We start from the raw sequence: 19,617 nt of genomic DNA, 5'->3' as shown, positions 1-19,617 counted from the left end.
TGTTATTGTTAAATAATTCTTGATTAGTGGAATGTCTACATTACAAATGAAAGGTTATCCTAAAACTTTGGGGATTCAGGGGATGTAGATATTCCATCTATCTAGGGGAAAGATCAAGGAAATTTTGGTTAGAATAGTGGGACTTGAAATGAGATTTTGACACAAATTATATTGTTAGGTTAGAGTAGAGGGTTAAAGAGATTTGTATGTTGAAAAAAATGGAGTTGGTTAGCTTATGTCTTATTAGGAACTAAGGTAAAGCTGGAAAAGAGTAAGTAAAATAGATTTGGGATAGTGTTACTTTTTTTTTTTAAAGATTTATTTATTTTATTACAAAGTCAGATATACAGAGAGGAGGAGAGACAGAGAGGAAGATCTTATGTCTGATGATTCACTCCCCAAGTGAGCCGCAACGGGTCGGTGTGCGCCGATCCGATGCCAGGGAACCAGGAACCTCTTCCAGGTCTCCCACGTGGGTGCAGGGTCCCAAAGCTTTGGGCCATCCTTGACTGCTTTCCCAGGCCACAAGCAGGGAGCTGGATGGGAAGTGGAGCTGCCGGGATTAGAACCAGCACCCATATGGGCTCCCAGGGCGTTCAAGGTGAGGACTTTAGCCGCTAGGCCACGCTGCCGGGCCCAAGGGATAGTGTTACTTTCTAAGGTAGAGAATTTGGATCTTAGTCATTTTAGAATGGTTAGCTTTTTTTTTTAAAATATTTATTTATTTTTATTGGAAAGGCGTATATCCAGAGAATATCCGATTGTTCACTCCCCAAACGACTGCAGCAGCTACAGCTGAGCCAATCCGAAACCAGGAGCCAGGAGCTCTTCCGGGTCTCCCAGGGAGGTGCAGGGTCCCAAAGCCTTGGGCCATTCTCGACTGCTTTCCCAGGCCACAAGCAAGGTAGCTAGGTGGGAAGTGGGGCTACTGGGATTAGAACCGGTGCCCATATGGGATCCCGGGGCGCATGCAAGGGGAGGGCTTTAACCACTATGCTATTGCGCTGGGCCCCAGAATGGTTAGCTTTTGAAGATTTCTATCAGGTGTGTGTTAGTAGTAAGGCTGTTTTGATCCAAATGGTTATTCTCAAGATAAGGAATAGTGCAGCTGGAATAAAGTGAAATAACACCTAGTCTGGTAGTCATCCAGAGAATCAACAGTAAGTAGCTAATTATAGTTGTTTGTACTTAAAATGGCATGGAGAAAATTAATGAGGAATGAAAACATCATGCTTCTTGAAGAAAGAAGCATGTGCAGTAGAGAAGATAAGTAACTTTCAGGGTGTGATGTTGTGTAATTAAGGTGATGGTAGTATCATTAATAGTACTTTGAAGTAAGAATAAGATAGTGCTTTTGTAGTGCTTGCTTGTGGGGTTTCTTTTCTCCATTGTGTCTTGTCTTGTGTCCCAATCTTGTCCATTTCCTTTCAGTTTGTACTGTTACCTGACTGCTCAAGGATTTTTACTGCTGTTATCTACTGTGTGTTTGACCTTACTGTAGATGAACTTCCATTTATGCTTCTTTGCCAAAGTTAACACAAACATTACCAAACGAATCTGTGTCACATTCCATTTTTCTGTTCTTGCTAATTAATAAATATTCATCTAAGCTAATTACATAAAAACATAGAAATTGCTTTAATATATTTTGGAAATATGTTGCAAAGTTAAAAATAATATTCTAATGATATAATTGTGATTACCTAGTAAGTAAATAATTTTTGGGCAAGGCATCTTTGATATATTAGGACAAAATTTTTTCCCATTCCATATATAGCTGAATGGAGCGTCAGTTTCATGTTATCAAAATTTTTCAATGAAAGGTGAATGAAAATCCTATCTGTAACATTTCATTGTGATTGGGTATAATTTTTATTTAAAAAATTTTTTTTTGGATGGCAGAGTTGCAGGGTAAAGGAAGAGACACAGAAAAAAGGCAGGGAAAATCATTTACTGGTTCATGTTCTGAATGGTCTCAATGCCTTGGGTTGGTCCAGGCAATAAAGGAGCCAGAGCTTCATCAGGGTCTCCCACATGGGTACAGGTGCCTGAATACTTGAGCCATCTTTCACTGTTTTCCTGGGTGCATTAGCAGAGAGGTGGGTGGAAAATGGAACATCTGGGCCTTTAACCAGTATCTATATGGGATGCTAGTATTGTAGGCTGTGACTTAAAGACCTGGTGTGCCTAGTATCAGCCCTGGATACAACTTTTTTGCTATTTAAGATAAATATGAGATTTCCCGCAGATAAGCAAGTTTACACCACCGAGTCTGAAAAATTATATGCCTTGTCTTTGCTTTAAAATAGTAATAAAAACAAATCATTTGCATGAGAGAGATTGAGCTAGAGTTAGTGATGTCTTCCATCTTCTAGTTGATTCCATAAATATGTGCGGCCGTGGTGCTGTCCTGCTAGGAGGTTAGCACTCAGTGTGGATTTCCCATTTGTGTGGCCAAAACTCAAATACTGAAGGCACTATCAGCTACCTCTCAGTGTGCGTGTTCATGGCAAGTGGGAATCAGAAATGGAGCTGGGACTCTTAATCCAGTCACTCCAAAATGGGACATAGACATCCCCAAAGATCCCTAACCCATTTTTAATGATTAGGATAGTGTGATTATTATATAATTTTTTAATGTAGAGACCTACAAAGATAATTTTAATACTTGATGCTTTGCATGTATTGGTGCATATATGTTTCAGAACCTTCCACTCTCTATTTACTTTCTATATTTTTTTCTTTTCCTTAGTATTGTTTGTATTTTGGCTGTAGGATAATGAATTTATCTTTTCTTACAAGTATTTAAATAATTGCATAATGTATTATAACACACAGACTTTATAAAGTTTTAAATATATTCTGTTGATACCTAGTTATTCATAATGTGCTGCTTCTTAAAAGAATTTGACATTTAAACATATGGTATTATAATGAAATTGTCTAATTAAAAACTTCAAAAGCGTTTTTACTAAATTGAATCTAAATGTGCTTAAAGATCACAATAATAATTTTGACTTATGTTTTAAAGTGTATTACACAAGACGATTATAATACTGTAATAAAACTCTTTTCCTCTACTTGATTTTTAAATGTTACAATATATCCATTGCTGTTTTTCAGTATGGTCAAGGTGGACTGTTTAAATATTAACTGCAACCCTGTCAAGACTGTGATTGATGATCTCATTCAGAAGCTATTTGACATGCTTGTTGTCTCTCTCAAGAAATCTATCCAGGGTAAAGACACGTTCAAACTTTTGTTCTTACTTTGTATGTTCAGGCATGTACTTTGATGATGATGTGACTCTCAGTGGTGATTAAAAATCAAACTGCCTTACGGAGTATTAAGAGGTATATTTTCTCAAAATGATAGATTAGAAAATTCATGTTTAATCTCTAACAAGTATAAACATCGATGACATCTTTATTATTTGCAGTCTGAGCAGTAATGATTTGTTGCTCATGTTACTGAGAAAAGCAGGTCATTCTTGTGTAGTGTCTGTCTCTGAGTCTTCAGTTGACAAAAATATCTTCCAAAACACATGGCTTTTTTTTCTTTTACTAAGATGATGATTTAATGCTACTTAAATGACAGAAAATATCCTGAGGTTTTTGTAAAATTTACTGAGTACATTTTAGTTATTTTCCCCCAAATTTTAAGTATAAATAAAAATTCATGGGAAGAAATATTATTTTCTTATCTCGCACTTTGAAATTTATTGTATAAAAGCAAATGATAATTTGGAAATTATTGTGTTTATTGTGATAACTTTTAATTCTCTTTGTTTTAGAAATAATGTAATTGAATATTTTTGATAGAAATAATATTTCTTGCATTTCGATGTTACCTATTAGCTCACTTACATGAAATTGATACCTTTGTAACGGAGGCTATGGAAGCCTTAACAGTTATGCCTCAATCTGTGGAAGAAATAGGCGATGCAAATTTGCAGTACAGTGGGCTGCAAGAACGGAAGCCAGAGGTGAGAATCACAAAATATGCTTACTATATTTTTTCCATATTACTGGAGATGTTTAAATTAGGAAATGTTATGTGATTATTTAGAAATATTAAACCTGAAAACATTATATCTAGGGAAGTCTGGGTATTCTGGTTTAACTGATTAGCTCATGATCATTCTTGATTCTCTGTTGGTGTAGTATAACAATAGTAATAATTAGTATTGCTTCCACAAGTATTTGCAGCATCTCCAGGAGGTGACAGATTAAAGTAAGTGTAAACCTAAGTAAGTTATACTGTTCCCTTCAGGATTGTGATTTTAGAATGCTGAACTGTGCTGGTAGAGCTCACTTGGGGCTACATACATGCATATATACACAAAGATATAAGAGTTCATAGTTAAACACAAAGGTGTGAGGTAATGATTCACAAAAACAGCATTCAGAAGACCAGAGCCCAGAATGAGCCAGCTACAGTTTTAGAAAAGATAATGGGTGATATTTTGTTACTTTTAGGGTAAGAAGAAGAAACAATTCAAATCACCATGAGCTTTTGTGTGTCTTTACCTTATGACAGACTTAAAAGTATAAAGATTAAGGATGGATAAAATCATATACTTTTGTAGTAGAAGGAATTGATTAAAGAAGGAATGGTTATGAGCTGTTAGAGTTAACAAAAGCACACACATACGTACTCACTTATTTGACACAGATTATCTTATGTATTCTGTGGTTTATGTTAATTAGTTTTGTAGCTGTGAACATGTTCTGTTCTCATGGAATACGAATTCCTGAGTGTGTGAGTAAGAGAGAGTTGTTGGAGCGGAGGGAGCAGACAAAAGATAGGCTCCAGAGGAACATAAGGGAGAGTGAGTGTACTTGATGAAAGTGTTGGTGTTGATTTCTAATTTCTCTCTCTTATAAAGCCACTAGTAGTCAGTCTTGAGGACTCCACCCTCGTGACCGTATCTTATCCTGATCATTTTCCAAAGATCCCATGTGTAAACACTGTAGTCAGATTGTCTCCACTGTCTTACTACCTCACAATGGAAATTTAATTCACAGTATGCATTTGTAGAGGGAAAATATTGGCAAACCATAGCAAAGGTGAAATTGGACTGATGGGCAAAGGGCCTAATTATGAAAATAATTTCAGTGTTATCAGGAATTCAGATTTTGTTGCCTAAGTGTAGTAGATGGTTTTTAAGCACAAAAGAGCCACAATGTGGTTTGTACTCTGAAGTGACAACCTTCATTGTTCTGTGGAGCATGGGTTATGTGGCATGATGGTCATGATAGATAAGAGTGTAGAAACCTATACCCCGTAGTAACAGTGAAAGTGGACAGAACTAGCGACAATGCTGATTGTTACATATTAAAATAAGTTACATATTACAGTTACATATTAAATTAGAAATTAAGTTACATATTTTAATATTAATATGTAACTGTAGCATCTCCAAGGTAGAGGGGATGATTAGAGAAGAATTCAAAATGTCTCCTAGTATGTTAGTTTGAGGAAATTGCAGTGTCTCCTAGGATTTTAGTTTTAGTACTGGGGGAGATATTGGTACCTTTACTGCCAGTACTTGAGGAGAACAAGAGGAAAAACAGAAAGTTACAAGTGGAGTGAAGTAGTGATTGAGGTGCCTTGTAGAAGTTCTCTGAAGAATATGGGATTTAGAGTAGAAGATGGTACTACAAATGTAAACTTGAAAGTCATCTTTATATTTATTACATGAAATCTGTGGGGTTGACTTAGGCCCTCTGATGGTTAGCAAACACAGAGGAAAGTATAGAACCAGTGTTGAGTTTTGCAGAGTTTGAAGTTTAAGCATAGGAAGATGTGGCAAAGAACATTGAGAATGAAGTGAGAGGACAAATATGAACGTGTAGTATCATAAGCGAAGAAGAGAACTCTGGGAATAGCAAGTATTGGAGTAGTATATGAGGTACTTTGTGAAACAGTATGTGATGTGAGACAGTTAAAGAACTAGTCAGAAAGTAGATTGTGTGTGGCATATTCATGATCTTATGGTTATATTTTATGGGAAATGGGAAGTCATTGCTGGGTTTGACAAGATGTCGCAGAAGTCTGTTGTAGTAGGTCTGTGTGCGTCTGTGGATTTAAGGGGTAGGATTGGAGACAAGTAGTCAACGAAACTGCTGTGGTGAGTTTACAGGCCAACCGAAGTCTTGTTCATCTGTATAAATTTAAAATCCCAGTGTATTCTTTTCTTTCTTTCTTTTTTTCTGATTTTTTCCTAGTACAGTGTGCCCTTTTTGTTCCATTGGTTTTTCTTTTGAGGTGTAATTAATTAAATTTATTCTGATGTGTTTAATTATTATGAATAGCTGTATTTAAAAATATTTCAACAGATTTCTTTTGTTGATAATTAATGTGCAGATATTTGTTATAGGAGAATTATTTTAAAGTGCTTCATAAGCCATAGAAGTACGTAATACAGTTTCGTAACTATTTTTTTAAATTATTATTTTATGATAGAATTCCATAAGCTTTGGGATTTCCTCTCCTCCTCCTGATTTCCATTTTATTGTTGCAATGTGTAATCCTTCCTGAATAGTCACAAGTCCATCATTCTGCCATTGAAGTGGATCCTGACATTATGGGCATAGATAATGGCAGAGAGTTTAGTGTCCTATTGTCACGATACATTCAGCAGTTTCATTGGGAGTCCATCTTTGATTTGGATGTGGAGGTGCATACTGCATTGTGTCTTCACATCTGGGTATGATAGTCTCTGTTAAACTTTTTGAAAAAATATTTATTTGTTTTTATTGCAAAGTCGGATATCCAGAGAGGAGGAGAGACAGAGAGAAAGATCTTCCGGCCGATGATTGACTCCCCAGGTGGCCACAACGGTCGGAGCTGAGCCAATCTGAAGCCAGGATCCCAGAACCTCTTCTGGGTCTCCCACACGGGTGCAGGGTCCCAAGGCTTTGGGCCGTCCTTGACTGCTTTCCCAGGCCACAAGGAGGGAGCTGGGTGGGAAGATGGGCTGCTAGGATTAAAACCGATGCTCATTTGGGATCATGCCATGTGCAAGGCGAGGACTTTAGCTGCTAGGCTACTGTGCCCAGCCCCTCTGCTACACTTTTATTATACAGCCACTTAAATTAAAAGCTGGCAACAAAATCCACAACAGAGAGAAAAATGGTAGATTTACAGCAGCATGAAGTTAAATAACATGTTAGAGAATGACCAATGTGTTGCCAAAATGATGAAAAAGAAAGTAAAAATAACTTGTTAAAGAAAATGGTCCTACTACTTGACCCATGTGGCACTGAAGAAATCAAGAAGAGAAAGAAAATATAAACCTTTTGTGAACAAATGATAGTAAAAACAAAAATATCAAAACTCATGTGATGTAATCAGGGCAGTATTAAAAGAGACATAACATCATTTGCTTACAAATAGTTGAAATGTCTTAAATAGATGATCTAATAATGCTTTTCAAGGACTTATTTAAAAAAGCATGAAATGATAGTAATTACAGCAAAAATAAATGGAGTTGAAGGTAAAAGACAGCTACGTGGAAGGGCCAATTTTTTAAAGAGATGAGCAAAACGAACATTTAGCAGTGCTAGCAAAAAAGAGTAGCATGAGAGAAGAACCAATTAAAATGGAAAAAAAAGGAAATGACTTCAACTTTCTGCTCTTTACCTGGGTCATGATACTATTCATATAGGCAATGGGATATAATCTAATATTTTGTTGTTGTGTATTAGGTTTCATTTAGCATCTACTCATATTCCATATTAGAGATGCATTTTGTCGATATTCTTTGATTTGTGGTATTCTGGTCTCCATTATCTCCTTTGTTTGTGGGATTACATGTGTATGTTTATTTACCTTTATTTTTTTGTCTTGTATTTTCAATGGGGTTATTCTGTATTAGAGCAAATATAAGATATTTGTGCTTTGGGAATTGGCTCATTTCACTGAGCGTAATGGTCTCCATATAGGACCATTTGGTTGCAAATGGTAAGGTTTCATTCTTTTTAATAGCTGAGTAGTATTCCATAGAGTAGATGTATCACAGTTTCTTTTTTTTTAATTTTACTTTTTACTTTTTATTTTTGATTTTGATAGTTTATCAGGGTGGGAAGGATTGAGGTTTAGAGAACAGTGGATGTGATCATTATTTCCAAATTATCTGTTTATTCTTCCTGTTTCTGAGGGAAGGGGGAAGATAACGAATGGGGTTTGGCCACCTAATATCAAACCAGGGTCCCGATGTGATGCACGCTCCAAGGGTTCTGCCTAGGTTGTTTTGATAGTTCTGAAATGCTGTTTATCTTGCCAATCTCAGGGTGTGGAAATCTTTCCAATGTCCATTGGCTAACATAGTTGACCTTAGAATCCCCATTCACCCCAATTTTTGCTGTCATCGTTTGGCTGGGGCAATCGTCCAATTCATTCCGTTGTCCTTCTTCTGCCATGGTACTAGCTGTTCCCTGCAGGCCCCAGTGGGCTGCAATATCCTCCATGTGCATCAGTGCTTGACTTTTCCACTGAGGAGGACCAGTTCTCGCAGGCCTAAGGCCCCGGGCTAGGTGTGTCCTGTGCCCCTCAGGACACTCTGCCCCGGGGGCTCATGGACGCGCACCCACCACCCCTTCCTGGCATGACTTGCCCTACCTAGGCATGCACCAGTAGATGTTGCAGCCTGGCTTTGTCCTGCTGCAGTTTTATCTCCAGTCCTCCTTTACCCAGGCATCTAGATTATTTCCGTGTTTTTGCAATTGTTGATTGTGCTGCAATGAATGCAGTGGTGCAGGTTGCTTTCTCATGTGCATGTGTCAGATCTTTTGGATAAATTCTCAGGAGTGGAATTGCTGGGTCATATCATATGTGAAAACTCACGTAGTTGAGTTTTCAATTGCCTGAGTATTCTCCGTACTGACTTCCATAGTGGCTGCACCAGCCTGCAGTCCCACCAACAGTGGAATAGAGTTCCTTTTGCCCCCACATCTTTGACAGCAGGTGTTGTTGGTAGTTTTCTGTACGTGGGCCATTCTCACTGGAGGACCTCAGTGTTGTTTTTATTTGAATTTCTCTTATCGCTAGGGAGCTTGAGCATTATTTCATATGTCTGTTAGCCACTTGGATTTGTTCCTTTGAAAAGTGTCTGCTCATTTCCTTCAGCCATTTCTTAACTGGTTTATTTTATTGTTATGGTTATTCTGGAGTTCTTTGTATATTGTGGATATTAGCCCCCTGTCTGTTGTGTAGTGTGCAAAGATTTTCTTCTACTCTGTTGGTTGCTTTTTTACTGTGTTGATTGTTTCCTTTAGTGCGCAGAAACTTCTTAGTTTGGTGTGATCCGATTTCTTTTTTTTGGTCTTGGCTGCCTGTGCTTTAGTTAGTAACCATTGACTTTCATCCACAGTGATTAAAAAGCTGATTATTGGATACAAGTTAGGGCATTTCAGTTAGAAACCCCAAATTTAAGAGCTTGATTCTCTTCAGTTTTCCATTTTTTAATTAATTTTTCATGATTTATTTTTCTCCAGGAGAATTCAGTTAACTTATGTAAGCACTAATCTTAGCTTATTTTAAAAGCCTCATTAGTATTTTGTTATGAATAAAACATCTAAATGAGACTGTTGCTTCGAGGAGTAATTATTATTGACTTTATGCATTCCTGGTTTTACTGAACTCCGTATTACTACTTTTATGACTTATTTTAGCCATATTATGCATTCTAACCTTAATTGAGTTTGTATATAAAAAATAACATTAGAAAGTACTTATCCAGAAATCTAGCAAATTATTTTAAAAGCAGAAAGCATACTTTTCAAAAAGTAAGGCATGAAATAAAATTAAGCTAAATGAAATCCTGAAATTTGGTAATGTAAGTTTTCACATGCTTTTTAACATTTAGATTTTGCCGTTATTTCAAGAAGCTGAAGATAAAAACAAACTTTTACGAACAGTGGCAGGTGGAGGTTTAGAGACAATTAGCAAGCTGAAAGCTAAATGGGACAAATTTGAGTTGATGATGGAAAGTCATCAACTCATGATTAAAGATCAGGTAAGAACATTTTAGCTATTTCATTAAAATGGAAAACATTTTTTCACATGATTTTTTGACTATTTATTTCATTATACCTCAGGTTTGTAAGAACTTTATACTACTATTGAAATTCATTTTCTTCATTATTTTTGTAGCAAAATGCTATACATATACATATAAAACAATCATATATATGTGCTTTGTGAACACTTTAATAATGATTTCTTAGTGTTATCTTTTGTTAGTATAATATCTTTGTATAATGTTAGTATAATGTCTTTGAAGTATAGTTGAAATCAACAATTCAAATAAAGCAATGCTTTGAAAAGTTATTAATATGAGTAAGGTTAAATTGTGTGCTAAATTATTTAAACCGCATTTGGCTTATAGATTGAAGTGATGAAAGGAAATGTGAAATCACGCCTTCAGATCTATTATCAAGAACTGGAAAAATTTAAGGCTCGTTGGGATCAACTAAAGCCTGGTGATGATATTATTGAAGCTGGCCAACAGAATACTCTTGATAGAAGTGCAAAGCTAATAAGAGAGAAAAAGATTGAGTTTGATGATCTTGAAGTCATAAGGAAAAAACTGGTGTATGTATTTTTTTTCATTAAAACTGATAGTGCTCATTTTGAAAAAATTAAGCTAGAATTTTCTCATATTTCTAGCTTATGCTTTGTCTTATTATCCTCAGAAGCTTTAAATTTGAAATAAGTGTTTACATTATTATTGCCATATAGTTTTGGTTTTCTTTTGTTGTTATGTTATATGATAATCTTTACATAGTTGATTAGGGCACAAAGGGTCAAGGGTTACAGGAAGTGTGTAAGACCATTGTTTCCATATTCTCTCTCTCTCTTTTTTTTATATATTGGGGAAGTGGGGAGATAAAGGGAGAAACTCTACCCAGCCTCCCAACCATCCCAGGGTCCCCAATGTGGGGTATGCTCCGAGGGCACTGCTCAAGTGGTTTTGATAGTTAAACAGTTTTGAATTGCTGTTGATCTTGCCATTCCAAGCTAAATGAAATCTCTCCAGAATCCATTGACTGATATAGTTCACTTTAGAGTCTCTGTTTGTCCAAATTGTCACTGCCACATGTGGCTGAGGTAGTTGATCGATTTGTTCCATCCTCCGTCCTCTGTTATCGTACCAGGTGTCCTCGGCAGGCTCCAGTGGGCTGCCATGTCCTCCATTAGCAGTGCCGTTCTTTTTTTTTTCTTTTTAAAAAGATTATTTATTTGGCATGCAGAGTAACTTAGAGAATGGGATAAATGGAAGTACATCTTCCCACTGATAGTCTACTGCACAGTTGTCTGGGGTAGGCCAGGCTTTAGCCACTAGCCAGAAACCCCAGTCAGGTTGCCAAAATGAGTAGGAGAAGCTACGGCATCTTAACTATCATCTTCGGCCTGCTGGGTGTATCATCAGAAACTGAATTGAAAATACAGAGCAGTCTGGAGTCAAATCAAGCACTCCTGAATGGAATATGGGTATGTCAGCAGTGACCCATTCCACCCTGCCAAATTGCTTACCCTACTGCTATAATTATTAAATGATACGGTACTATTAGGTTAGGAACAGTTTATCTTCTTTAACCCAACCATTTCAACTACAGAAACTGTTCTAAACTTGTATGCAATCATGAATATATATGATATGTGTTATATACATGACCTTTCTCTTTTAAGATATTACCAACTCAATTTTTACTCCTTTGGGTATAAAGCCGTATACGTAAATACAGTCTCTCATCACTTTGTTTCCTCTTACATGTACACATCTTTTAGAGATGTGGAATTTAGCTAGGTAACTTGATATTTTTTGATTTTTTAAAAGTCTAACATTAAGTATTTGTTTCTATAGTGATGATTGCCTTCACTTTGGACTGGAGGAGCCTAACTTCTCTTTGGCATATAGCATCTCTAAAGACATTGAGAACTGTGCACAAATTTGGACCCTGTATGAAGAATTTCAACAAGGATTTCAAGAAATGGCCAATGAAGATTGGATTACTTTTCGGTTAGATAACAAAAAAACCACAGTATTTATATTTTTATAAGTTGATAGTGTGTTTTTTTTTGAAGTGTTAGGTATATTTTTGTTATTTTGTAGGACCAAGACTTATCTATTTGAAGAATTTTTGATGAATTGGCATGACAGATTAAGGAGGGTTGAAGAACATTCAGTAATGACAGTAAAATTACAATCAGAAGTTGATAAGTATAAGGTAAGATTGTCTTATTTACATTATATTTGCAGCTTTTATTATGTTATTAAAAAGTGAGTGAGCCAGACTTTTAATATATAGTTTTTTTAGTTAAATTATTCCATTACATGAGAAAGATAGGAAATACAGACTAAATCATAGAAGTAGACCTTTCTGCTGTCAGTGGAAACAAAGCTGTGACTAAGAAATATATAGTTAAGGTTATAAATTACAGTGTGTCTTAGTGCAGTGAGTCATATATTAATATAATAAAAATAGAAATAATCTGTCTCATGTCTTAAAATATAATAAACCACAAATGGAAATTTACATATATCTGTAGCAATGATTAATAAAAATTTTACATAATTCTGTTTAAGAATGTGATTTCATTATTGTTAAAATCAGTAATTAAAAATTTGATGGCTAATGACCATAAAAGTAATAATGTATATTTTGCAAATTTATATAAACATATAATATACCTTTTCTTTTTGCTCTTTTTAAAAAAACAGACTGTCATTCCTATATTGAAATATGTGAGAGGGGAACATCTTTCTCCAGATCACTGGCTTGACCTTTTTCGTTTACTTGGCCTTCCGAGGGGGACCAGTCTAGAAAAATTATTGTTCGGTGATCTACTCAGAGTGGCTGATACAATTGTAGCCAAAGCTTCGGAACTTAAAGTAAGAGTCACTTTAATAAATTTCCTATTAGCCTTGCTTTTGTTAATATGTAATTCTGCTTCTTTTTCTGTTGTTTAAGGAAACAGATTTTTTTCTTGCCTTAAGGTAATAACAATGTTTCATTATTCTTACATAAATAATGTGGCTGAATCTGCCTACTGCTGTTTACGAGGGTTTATAAAGACCATAATACAGACTCCTTCTTTGAGAGAAAAAAAATATGAAATACAAAATAGTTAAGAAGAATCAATTTTAATGAAAAAAAAAAAAAACCTTAGCCTTAGAATGGCTTACTATCTTGTGATATATTATAAATAGGAACTATGGTATATAAAACTGCACAAAACTGGACCAAGGACTAGCTTGGCCAGTCATGTTGAGAGTAAATCTCATATAAAATCGGAATTTGTCACAAATCTATCATAATTGAGAGACTTTTCTGTGTTTTGTTTTGGTCATTCAGTATAACACTGTGATGACTCTGGGTATCAGATTATTCATCTTTTTCATCTCCAAAGTGCTAACTTTAATTTTTTTCAGTAATCTTGGAATGAACATTTTTCTAGTATGAGAAGTTATGAAAATACTGCTTGGGTTGGCATTGTGACATGACAAATTAAGCCATTACCTGCAACACTGGCCTCTCATAGGTGTTCAAGTTTAAGCCTTGGATGCTCTGTTACTGATCCAGCTCTCTGCTGACCTAGATGGCCCAAGGCCTTGGCCTCTGCATTCCCATGCAAGACCCAAATGAAGTTCTACAGGCTTGACTTTGGCCTGGCCTATCCTTGGCTATTAGGGCTAGGAAGAGGAAGATCAAACTCTCTTTCTACCCTCTCTCCCTCTCTGCAACTTTGTCTTTCATATGAATAAATCAATCTTATAAGTAAATCAAAGTGCTTTGAGACGTGACTCTACCTTAAATGTCTTGGAATTCACAATAAGATCACAATAACATTTATAAAATTACATTCTTCCCAATCTTATTTTTTGATCTACAAAGCTTGATGTAAGTCATATAGTTTGCATTTCACGACAGATACTTGCATTTTGTGCGTTTATTTATTTATTTTTTTACAAGATTATGTTCTATTGGAAAGACAGATCAGGTTCACAGAAAGAAACAGAGACAGAGCAAAAGATCTTGCAACCACTGGTTCACTCTCCAAATGGCCACAAAGGCTGGAGTAGAGCTAATTGTAAGCCAGGATCCAGGGGCTTCTTCCAGGGCTCCCACATGGGTGCAGGGCCCCAAGGCTTTAGGTTATCCTCCACTTGTTTCCCAGGCTGTAAACAGGGAGCTGGATGGGAAGTGGAGCATCTGGGACAGGAACCAGTACCCATGTGGGATGCTTGCAAGATGAGGATTTAGCCATTGAGTCATCATACTGGGCCTGTGCTTTTATATTTTATAAAATAAAAAACCATAAAGCCACTGTATGTACTTTGATCACATGCAATTTTTATCTGATATGCTTTTATACAATGTTTTGTAATTTTCTTGGAATATATATAAAATGTATATTTAATTTTTTTGCTCTATAGTAAAAAGCCATATATAAATGTTTTGTTATAAGGTATATTTATCCTTATTTCTTTATATGATACTTAATGTTGAGATAACAAATATGGATGTTTTGTATTAAACAGGATTTAAATAGTCGAGCACAAGGTGAGGTGACAATCAGAGAAGCTTTACGTGAACTTGATCTGTGGGGAGTTGGAGCAGTGTTTACACTGATTGATTATGAAGACAGCCAAAGTAGAACCATCAAGCTAATTAAGGACTGGAAAGATACAGTAAATCAGGTTGGAGATAACAGATGCCTTCTTCAGTCCTTAAAGGATTCCCCTTATTATAAAGGATTTGAAGACAAAGTATCAATTTGGGAAAGAAAACTTGCAGAGTTAGATGAGTACCTGCATAATTTAAATCTTATTCAGAGAAAGTGGGTGTATTTGGAGCCCATTTTTGGCCGTGGAGCATTGCCAAAAGAACAGACACGCTTCAACAAAGTTGATGAAGATTTCAGGTTAGTATAATTAATTAAGACCTAGATACATGTGATAGATTTTTTAATTTGTATTGTGATTTGGTTTGTGCAAGCTGATTGCTTTCACATGATTGATACTGCGTTTGCTTTCAGCCTCTTTCTCCAATGGATTCAAGCTATTTCTCTTACTCAAGCATTTACTTCTTGAACTAATATGATATAGTTTATGTCTTTACCATTCTACTTAAACTGTATATTCTTCCTAAAGACCACAATTACTTTCTTATGTTACATGCAATGGGAATTTTTTGTTTTTTGGTTTCCCTCATTGCTGGCATTTCACTTTGAGCATTCTTTCCTTCTTGGGTTTGGTGGTACTGTCATCGCATGGTTTTTGGAATGTCTGCCTGGTTCTGTTTTTGCCCTGTCCAAACCTTCAAGTGAGGACATGTTGCGGACTTCAGACTTCAGTTGTTTTCTCGTTCTGTATGCTTTCCCTAGGTATTCTTCACATTGCTTCAGTTTGCTTTGCTTTGCTGAATTTTCTTATTTTTAAGTGTTTTGTCCTTATTTCTTGTCACCTATACTCCCAATCTAGTAAGGACTTTCAATGAACAGATCAAAACTGAACTCTTGATTTTACCCTTTTTATCCCTTTCTCATAAATCTTTTCTCATTTTGCTTCTTATGTCAGTAAATATTACTGTCTAATTGCTAGAGAGCAGAAACATGCGGGTTATTTTGATATATTCCTTTCCCTCCACTTTCAAATTCATTGTTACCAAATTTTGTTTATTCTAGCCTACTTAATATTTTTTGAATTAAACATCTTTTTATATCTCTTCTTCTCCTGTTCCATTCTAAAATTGCTTTGTCTGTCACTTCTGACTCGCTCTTGTCCTCTGCAGTTTTTCATTTTCTTTTTTTAAAATTATTTTTATTTTCCAGGTTACATTTTTGTAAGTATAGGGCTTCTGCCCTTTCTCCCTTCACATTTCCCCACCTGCCATCCACCCCCCACCTGCCATCCTCCCCCCACCTGCCATCCTCCCCCCACCTGCCATCCTCCCCCCACCTGCCATTCTCCCCCCACCTGCCATTCTCCCCCCCACATTATTACAGTAAGTTTTCATACAACAGAATAATTTAAAAATGTAGTTTCAGCCTTTTTAAATTTTGCTTCAATAAGGATAACTCCACAGTAGCTTTTCATTTTTCTAAGGATAAAGTATGATTTGTGTTCTGTTCATTTAGAATGCCTTGTGTAGGTCTCTCTGTCCCTCACGCTCTCTCTCACTGGTGCTTACTATAGCCTGTTGTTTCTTATATATGAGAGAGCTTCAACAAGTTCATCAGAAATTCATATTAGCTTCCAAAAAATTTTGGAGCTATTGTTACCTAGCCGTTTTACAAGATCTCTGCTTCCCCTAATCATCACTTTTTTTCATTTTATTTGTTGATTATATCTCGGCTTTAACTACTTCTTAAGTCCTAGGTAATAAGTTGCCCTGTTATTCAGTTTAACAATAGTTTCTACTTTTTCTTATTATGATTTGCTGTAATTTTAATGAAATCTTTTCAGGAATTATTTAATGTCTTAATCTTTCAAGGGTGTAATATCATATTGTTATTTTCACAATATTATATGTAAGTAGATGAAAAAGTAATGTCTTAATATTCCTCAGCCAATAGCTGTTAAAATAGATGTAAAAATAATTTATTTTTCTTTTTAGATCAATAATGGCTGACATTAAGAAGGACAATAGAGTTACAACATTAACTACTCATGCGGGAATCAGAAATGCTCTACTAACAATACTTGACCAGCTTCAGAGATGTCAGAAATCATTAAATGAATTTCTGGAAGTATGTTTTTTTTTTCCTTTTTTCTTCTTCTTCTTTTTTTTTTTTTTTTTTGGTAGTAATTCTCTGTGTACTAAATTGCAAAGTATTAATCTTAATTAATGGAAAAAATAAAGCTATTCTTTTTGTTTTAACTTTTATTAGGAAAAACGCTCAGCATTTCCCAGATTTTATTTTATTGGTGATGATGACTTATTGGAAATACTGGGCCAGTCTACTAACCCATCAGTGATTCAGTCTCACCTCAAGAAACTATTTGCTGGTAGGAGTCAATATTAATTCAATCAATATTTATTGAGTTTCAGTCATCTGCCAGGCATATTAGATTGCTGGGGATAGAGTATTGCATAAAATGCAGCTAATGCACTTAAAAAACTTGTAGTTTAATAGGGATACAGGCTTGCAAATTAGCAAGCATAATTCTGTCTGACAGTTCCTATGTGCCATCACTGCCATAGTTGCATTTGTGAGGAAATTTAGCCTAGTTTTGTGGCACCATAGAAAAAGCTACATCTTTGGGAAGATTTGAACATGCGTAAGATTTAGTTAAGAGAAAGGCAGGTGGTCAGATTAAATAGGCTATGTTGAGACTTCAGAATGAAGGAGAATTATGCCCTTCCTTTGTTGAGTTTAAGACTGCCTGCAAGATACTTTCATGGAAATACCCAAAGGGCAGTTATCATTATCAGAGAAACCCAAGGCGAGGATGTAGAATCAGGTTTCGTGTGTGTATAGTGTTAAAAAATTAAGCTATGGAAATACGTGAAATTTCTTGGGAAAAGTGTAGAGTAATTGTCATGTACTTTGATGTGATGAAGTCACTATAATTGGGTCTGTATTAATGGCAAATAGAAATAATGATTATTATTCTCTCACAGTATTTGTTTGAGAAGACTGATATTTTTAACATTCACTTTAATAAGTAGAATTTTTTGAGGCTGGTGCTGTGGCATAGTGAGGTAGTCCTCTGCCTCTGGCACCGGCATACTGTATTGGCTGGGATTCGTGTCCCAGCTCTTCCACTTCTAGTTCAGTTTGTTGCTTTTAACGTGGGAAGGCAGCAGAGGATGGCCCGTATCCTTGGCTTCTGCCCCCAAATAGGAGCCCCAGAAAGAAACACAGGGCTCCTGGCTTCAGATTGACTCAGCTCCATTCATGGTGGCCCTCTGGGGAGTGAACCAGTGAATGGAAGATCTCTCTCACTGTCTCTCTTTCTTGCTGTAGCTCTACCTTTTGAACAAAGAGAAAATAAATCTCAAAGAAATAGTTTTTCAATATCTTCACTTTTAATGGGGGATCATCAAAGAAAAGCTGGTGGACCAAATCTGGCTCATTGCCTGTTATTATTTAAAAAGTTTCACTGTCAGCTGCTTTTCCCCCCCTTTTTTATTATTAATTGCTTTGCATTATGTGTCACAGTTTTATAGGTACTGGGATTCCCCCCACCCCTCCCCAAACCTCCCCCCATGGTGAATTCCTCCACCTTATTGCATTACCACAGTTCAAGTTCAGTTGAGATTCTTTCATTGCAAGAGCATAGAGCCCAGCATCTTATTGTCCAGATAAGTTCAACGGCTTGTTGGGGAGACCATCTCTGGTCTGAAGGTAGAGCCGGCAGAATATCATCCCAGTCAATTAAAAGCCACGACATAACATCAGCAACAATTTATAATGTTATGGAATTAATTGACATAGTATTGAATAGCCAGTATGTTAAAAAAAAATGCAAGTTCTTAACCACATCCTGTAACTTCATTGACATTTCAGTTTTAGTTTATATACAACCGGTGTCAGCTGCTTTTGTTCTGAATATAGAGTAGTTCACACATTGCCCATATAACATATATAAATCCAAAGTATTTTTTCTCTAGTCCTTTTCAGAAATATTTGCTGACACCTCTGTAGCAGTTATTTATGGTATGAAATTTAGCTTGTATATATTGCAATACTAAATTAAGGATTTTTTTCTGAAAGATTAAACTGAAGTAACGTGTTCAACATTTTATATACTATAAAGTGATATGCAAATTCAGGGGGAAGTCTTACTTACCCTTCTCCCTTTCACTTTTTGTTTGGTGTATAAAACTACAGATGCTGTAGGTATTGACTGGTTTTACTGCTTATCTAGAAATTATTTCTGCGTTATTCAAAGTAAATTTTATTGATGTGTAAGTTACACAAAATATAGTGATTATATTCTAAGTATGCCATTTGATAATTTGATGAATTTTGACGAGGAGATACATCTGTGTAACAACTCCCAGTAATGTATACGTCACCCCAGAGCGTTCCGTCATGTCTCTATAGTCATTCTTACCTGCCTCTCGCCATTGCACTCTACCTGAGCAAAGCATCTATCTGCTTTCTATCACTGTAGATAAGTTTTCATTGTTTCCAGAATTTCTTATAGTGGAGTCATCTGCATGTAGTATATTTGGGTTTGGCTGATCTTTCTCATTGTAATATTTTTGAGGTGACTACAACTTTATATAATTCCATTGTATTGCTGGGCTGTATACCATTGCTTAAATACACTATACTTAATTCACTTACCTGTTGATGAGCCATTGGATTATTTCCAGTTTTTGGCTAATATGAATAAAGCCACTGTGAACAATCATACTCAAAGTCATTTTTGTGTAGTTATATATTTTTATTTTTATTAGGTAAATATCTGGTTGTAGGTTTCTATGTCATAAAGTAAGTGTTTAACTTCCTGCAAGATACTGCCAAATCATATTTCCAGGAATATTGTTATATTTTATACTCTCATCAGGAGTGTGTGAATGTTAGAAGAGTTCTTACTGATTGGTAGACATTTTTTATTAGGGTTGCCAGAAATTCTGGATAATGTTAAGA

General features: G+C 35.8%; 1 protein-coding gene across 1 annotated transcript in view; it reads left to right on the top strand.

Moving 5' to 3' along the window:
- Window positions 1-19,617, top strand: part of DYNC2H1 (dynein cytoplasmic 2 heavy chain 1) — a 280,093-nt gene that overhangs the window by 34,311 nt on the left and 226,165 nt on the right. The window contains exons 19-28 of the mRNA XM_058663973.1: window positions 3,124-3,239; window positions 3,858-3,985; window positions 9,872-10,021; window positions 10,394-10,599; window positions 11,873-12,028; window positions 12,122-12,236; window positions 12,731-12,901; window positions 14,552-14,934; window positions 16,629-16,761; window positions 16,903-17,020. Coding sequence (XP_058519956.1) covers window positions 3,124-3,239; window positions 3,858-3,985; window positions 9,872-10,021; window positions 10,394-10,599; window positions 11,873-12,028; window positions 12,122-12,236; window positions 12,731-12,901; window positions 14,552-14,934; window positions 16,629-16,761; window positions 16,903-17,020 — 1,676 coding nt within the window. The remainder of the gene's footprint in view (window positions 1-3,123; window positions 3,240-3,857; window positions 3,986-9,871; window positions 10,022-10,393; window positions 10,600-11,872; window positions 12,029-12,121; window positions 12,237-12,730; window positions 12,902-14,551; window positions 14,935-16,628; window positions 16,762-16,902; window positions 17,021-19,617) is intronic.

The sequence above is a fragment of the Ochotona princeps genome, chromosome 4 (genome assembly GCF_030435755.1).
Source record: "Ochotona princeps isolate mOchPri1 chromosome 4, mOchPri1.hap1, whole genome shotgun sequence".
Classification (NCBI taxonomy): Eukaryota; Metazoa; Chordata; class Mammalia; order Lagomorpha; family Ochotonidae; genus Ochotona; species Ochotona princeps.
The sequence above is the reverse complement of the archived record's forward strand: the minus strand, read 5'-3'. Positions and strand labels throughout refer to the sequence as shown.